This window comes from Alosa alosa, chromosome 3 (genome assembly GCF_017589495.1).
Source record: "Alosa alosa isolate M-15738 ecotype Scorff River chromosome 3, AALO_Geno_1.1, whole genome shotgun sequence".
In the NCBI taxonomy this organism is placed as follows: Eukaryota; Metazoa; Chordata; class Actinopteri; order Clupeiformes; family Clupeidae; genus Alosa; species Alosa alosa.
The window spans coordinates 4,995,269-5,001,268 of NC_063191.1; the positions used below are offsets into that span (position 1 = coordinate 4,995,269).

A 6,000-nucleotide genomic window follows, 5' to 3' on the forward strand; every position below is an offset into this window, starting at 1 on the left:
ACTGTGAATGCTCCACATATATGCTATAGATGTGTCTGTGAATGCTCCACATATATGATATAGATGTGTCTGTGAATGCTCCACATACATGATATAGATCTGTCTGTGGACTGTGTGAATGCTCCACATATATGCTATAAATGTGTCTGTGAATACTCCACAGATATGAGAGAGGCTTCATTCAGTGGGCCGGGTGACTCATAGAGAAGCATGGGAAGTTCCAGAGAGGAAGTGGGATTCGGTGCAAAGCCTTAATCAACGTTTCAAGGCTGTGCACTGATACGTTGGCCATTTCTACATATATCAAGAGATCAGAGTGTGCTGCTAATCTGTTTTTTAATTGATAACCTCCGGCACCTCTATTTGGATGTGCATTCGTCCTCCATGCTTGTATAGGGGCCAAAACAGATTGCCTGCATACAAAAATCAAAGTCCCCAAGATGCACTTCCCCTCTGGTGATTTCACACCAAATTTTAAATGAATAACATACAAGAGGTTCAACCAGCCACTCAGGTGAAGTTATCAAGTCCTCAAGCTGTGCTCTTGGGGTAGGGAAAATCCAATAAAGCAATAGCAGGTCCCAGGCACTCAAATATATAAGAGGAGAAGGACTTCTTTAAAAATCCTTTATTGAATCTGGCTTAGGTCATTTTGGCTCAATATTTTAAAATGACCTAAGCCAGATTCAATAAAGATTCAATTTTTCTTTTCTGAGAGGCATGTGCAGTAACCAGTGAGAGCACTAGTAAGATAGTAGTGTTATTAAAAACCGGTGAGAGTAACTGCAGACAGGGTTACATCATGTCAGATGTAAAGGGTAGCTGTGGGTGGTGACTCCTACAGTGGATGCACTCAGTTTCATTCATCCGCCATTCCGTCGCATGCGAGTGAATAGAACGGACTGAGGTAAGTCACCAAGCCTTATCTTGAAACTGGTTTAGCAGCTTCTTCTAACAAGTGCATGATAAACAGTGTTGGCAAGTGCAAGTGATCATTTAATTTAAACACTGTGTTCTAAGAATCTTTGCTACAGCAACCAGGAGCTCAATCACTATATATATCGTGTTAGCACTATATTTGCAGTTGGTGGCTAACCAATTCCCACGGAGGTTTCCTGAATCGGTTACAGTATGTTTTCACCATGGTTTGCCTAGAGGGCAAAATTTAATGTAGATGTGTTGAGATATTTGCCTAGAGGTTACAGTTACATATAGAGATTTAACCATTTTATACCTCTTGACCACAGGCCTTGCTGTGGTAGGCTATAGAAACTTTTAAAATGCTAACATGCTAACTTGCTATGACTCCAAAGTTTAACTTTCACATGTAGAAGAATGTTTGTAGATTAAGGCGAGATGAATGCCTAGAGGTTATGGTTGCATATACAGATGTAGAGATGTTACCCCTTTACAGTTCTTCAGTGAGCAATAGGCTGTGCAGTCACAATAAGATGAGGCCTACAACGTGGTAGCATGCTAACAGCTAGATTAAGATTCTGTAGAACAAAGGCTGGCAAATTTCCCTTACGCAGAGCTTATCTGATCGACTGGAAAGTTGATGCATGTGGTTTGGATGTAGTGGCTTTCAGTTTGCCCTGATCCTTCATCAGTGTCTGCATCTTGTACCTCGAAGATATGAAGAAGATTAGAACAACCCATTAGCTGTAGACTAGCCTCTGTACATAGTTCAGACAGGCCTCAGCAAGACGAGTCGTCAGCCAATAATAATGAAGAAGGTTATTACTCACTATAAACTAAAGAAAATGTGATTGAAAATCAAAAATCCAATAACCATGCTAAAGGTTTTTGTGTTTTCTTTTTAGTATTTGTCCTTCTTTGCTTGCCGTCTTCACATCCTCCTACGTGGAACAGGAAGAGGTCTCCGCCACCATTATCGCATTATCAAGGAAAACCACATAAGAGTTCACACTCGAGAGTCAAGTTATGAGGCAAGTACATGCAGAGATTTTTGTTTTTACTCTGCTTTCGAAAGATGTGCTGATATAATCGGTCTTTCTGTGTTTGTGTTTGTGTTTTTCTTTGCTTTTGAAAGATTTCACTTCCATGGCATTTCACTTCCTGTCTGTCTAGATTCAGACACGTGCTAAACCGTGTAAATTTAGACGTGCTAAACTCTTCTGCAGTGGTGTGTGGACAGGCACTAATCTGTTTTTGGTTTTAAATATATTTTAGGATGTTGCACAGACAAGGGGTCATGGTGATTGGCATTCGGCTGCTGATGACAACACTTTTTTGTGGTGAGTCAGTCTGAGTCATATCAAAGTCCTTTTAGGCAAGTCCCTCCACTCGGCGGCCATATACCAACGTTTTATGGGCACTCATCGGGCACAGTCTTTGGGTTGAACTGCGCGTGCGCAAGGCTTCACGACACCAATCTTGCTCCAGCGGCGAGATCACAACACATGATTGGCACGATGTCTTCACAACACACCATATGATTGGCTCAATGTATTCACATCACACCACATGATTGGCTCTATGTATTCACATGTCGACGTTTTGCCGAGGAAGGGGTGGGATATGTGTAGACAACGGCCATATTGGCGTGACAAACTAGCCCCATGCATTTCTATGGAGTATTTGCATTTCTATGGAGTATTTTCTATGCCGTGTCTCCACATTAGAAAGTCTCTGGTCATATTGTCAGAGTGTTTGTGAAAGTGGAAGTGACTAGTTATGATTCACATAGACTTATCACCCGGTGAGATAAAATACTCTTTTCTGATTGGCTCGTGGGGTGGCTATTAATTCTGAATAACAGGACACCTATGAAGTAGATCTGGTAGAAAAAAAAGTTCCATATCAATGCTTATGAATGGTAACTATAACAACCATACTAGGATGAGCCTAGAAGCAGGCTTAGCAACAATGTAAACATGCTGTAAGAGCATGACTATTGAGTGGCAACTGGGTGATAAGCGGGATAATGGCCTTCCGGGTGGCCCATTATACGGAATTAATGGACTCGGATGGAGGAAACTCAGTTCTTAGCCTCCGCCTTGTTAATTAATTTTTATATAAGGGCCGGGACACATCAACACGACGGCCGACCGTCGGCAGAAAAGCAGTCGGACTGATCAGTCGGCTCCCATCTCTCTCGAGTTGGTCAAAAAAGTGCCGCGGAACACACCAAAGTGACGCCGATGCCGAGCGTACGTTCTGTTCTCGGTGTGTCGTTTTACGTACAAGACTTAATACGACACACGAACCATCTCGAGTCACGAACCCGACCTCGCCTGACTGACGACATCCGACTGCCGATAATCGGGTTGGTGTGTCCGGGCCCTAACAGGACACCTTGGCGGCCTTTGCAATGAGTGGGGTACTGATGGCTATACACAATATTGCTGAACTGTGGAGAACACATTTTAGGGAGACTTTTAACTGTGTTGTGAGTACTGAGTTCAAGGTTGGTGATATAATAATAATGGTGTGGTTATTAGGCCAAATTAAGTGTTCTGTTGGATGGCTGCAAACAAAGCATGTGGTCCTGACAAAATAACAGCTGATAAATATGCAAGCTACAGACTCTCAGGGTTACTCGCTATGTGTTTCCCTGGATTGTTGTCTCATATGGCATATTTAATAGGAATTGTGCACTATTGGTACTCACATCAAACCATGCAAGTTAGATGGGAGAAAACAATATCAACCCCATTCCCTATAACCAATGAGGTCATGTCAAGGTGGAATATTGTCACCTACTCTTCTTAACTTATATCTATAATCTGTCTAGAGAGTTAGAGGAGTGTAAGACTGGATGTATGGTGAGGAATCAGCTCATTAATAATTTAATGTATGCAGATGACTTAATCATTATGTCACCTTATAGTCCTGGTTTACAGTATGGAATGCAATATGACATCAAATTTAACCACAAAAAGAGTGTTATTGATAAGAAGCTAAAGTTTCCCTCCTTTTACCTGTCTGAGAAAGAACTAGATACTGTAACTAAAGTAAAATACTTAGGCCATATTATCAGGGATGACTTAAGTGATGATGATGATATTCAGCGCCAGTGCTATAAATTGTATGCCCAGGCAAATATGCTGACACGCAAATTTCATATGTGTACTGATGTCAAAACAGCTCTTTTTAGAGCTCACTCCACTTCACACAGCACATCTTCATCAGAGTGGAGGCCCCGTTAATGTAAATGGGTGTGCGTCCGCCTTTGCTTTCCGGAAGTCGACAATGAGTTCATGGTTTTGGAGGTGTTCAACGCAAGGTTGTTATTTGCGCACCATGCTGCCAAGTGCTGCACAGAGCTGTGTCGTCTGCAAATTTGATGAAGGAGTTAGTGTTGTGAATGGGGGAGCAGTCATGGGTGAAGAGGGTGCACAGTAATGGGCTGAGCACACACCCTTGTGGCACACCAGTGCTTAGAGGAGGTGTAGTGGAGGAGAGGTCATTTAACCTCACCGTCTGGGGTCTGTTGATCAGAAAGTCCAATATCCAGGTGCAGATGTATGCTGATGCCAAGCCTGTGTAATTTCATGATCAGATCAGATGGTGTGACTGTATTAAAAGCTGAGCTGAAGTCGATGAATAGCATCCTAACATAGGAATTGCTATTATCTAGATGGGTGAGGGCAGAGTGGAGGGCCGTGGATATGGCATCCTCAGTCGATCTGTTGGCACGGTAGCATACTGGTGAGGCTCTAGTGCAGGAGGAAGGCTTGAGGTGGGCTAAGATTAGCTTCTCAAGGCACTTGGTGATGATGGGGGGTCAGTGCTACCGGTCGACTAGTCTAGACTAGTCGTTCAGTCGTTCAGGCACTCCATGTCCAAAAGTTCTACTGTATAATATGTTGCCATGGTTGTATCGAGGGGAAAGCGCTGGTAATAATAAACAAACGCTCACTAATTCGCAAAAACTGGGGAGACGCAGAGCCTCGTGCTGTACTTGTGACGCCATCTTGAAGTCCATAATGACCCACAGTATACTGTTGGATGAGATTGTATGTGTGCGCATGGATATATATATTGTGTGTTCTGTTTTAATATGTGACAGGTCATGTATGACTGTAATATGGTGAATGATTGTGTTTCTGCAGGAGCAGTCATGTCAGCTCCAGTACCTCCACACCAGTCCACAGGCTCTGTGACCCCAGAGGACCTGGTGGAGGTGCCGTTGGGCCAGTCTGACAGCTCTGTGACCCCAGAGGACCTGGTGGAGGTGCCGTTGGGCCAGTCTACAGTGTTGTCCTGCCAGCTACATCTGCCTCCAGGCTCTCTGGCGGAGAGCTGCATCTTAGTGCAAACCAAAGACACTCGGGAGAAGGAGCCATCTTCTTTGTTCGTAACCGGCCCGGAGAAGGAAGTGGAAGTGCTCGAGCAGGTGCTCCTCTACTTGAGGAAAGGTCAGGAGAAGCCCGAGTTTCAGTCCCCGCTGTACCGAAACCGGACCAGCCGCTGGGATGGGGGAGACGTCAGCGTGCAGCTATGGAACGTGTCTGTGAGAGACAACAACACCGTCTTTCAGTGTTTTGTGACTCCTGGCTGCCAGGAATATGTGCTCAAGAGAGAGATTACACTACGGACAGTGGAGAGGACAGATGGTGAGAGACTGCTCTGATGTTTCACTTTGCTCCTTGCTCTGAGGTATTTTACACATGCCTGCTTGCCTGAGCTGATGATGTACCACATGCCTGCTTGCCTGAGCTGATGATGTACCACATGCCTGCTTGCCTGAGCTGATGATGTCCCATATACATACATTATCATCAGGTGAAATGTAAATAAACTTGCTTTGTTTTGTTTACTGAATCCATCGTCTGAAGGTGTGAATCAGAACCCTACTGTGACCGTGACTGCAGGTGTGAATCAGAACTTTACTGTGACTGCTGTGGTTGTACCTGTGCTGCTGCTGCTGCTGCTGGGTGCCACTGCGTTTCGTTGTGTCTGCACCAGAATAAAGCGTGAGTACCTCTGTTCTAATCACTGCACTACAAGTTGTTGAAATCAATATTGCATGGT

At 44.1% G+C, this 6,000-nt stretch overlaps 1 protein-coding gene across 1 annotated transcript; it reads left to right on the plus strand.

Annotated features, from left to right (window-relative positions):
* The first annotated feature begins 2,207 nt into the window (after positions 1–2,207).
* LOC125292269 lies at positions 2,208–5,983 on the plus strand. The gene is made up of 3 exons (XM_048239486.1): positions 2,208–2,258; positions 5,079–5,582; positions 5,805–5,983. The coding sequence occupies exons 1-3, from the start codon at positions 2,216–2,218 to the stop codon at positions 5,981–5,983; spliced, it is 726 nt and encodes a 241-aa protein (XP_048095443.1). The 5' UTR covers positions 2,208–2,215.
* The last annotated feature ends 17 nt before the right edge of the window (positions 5,984–6,000 follow it).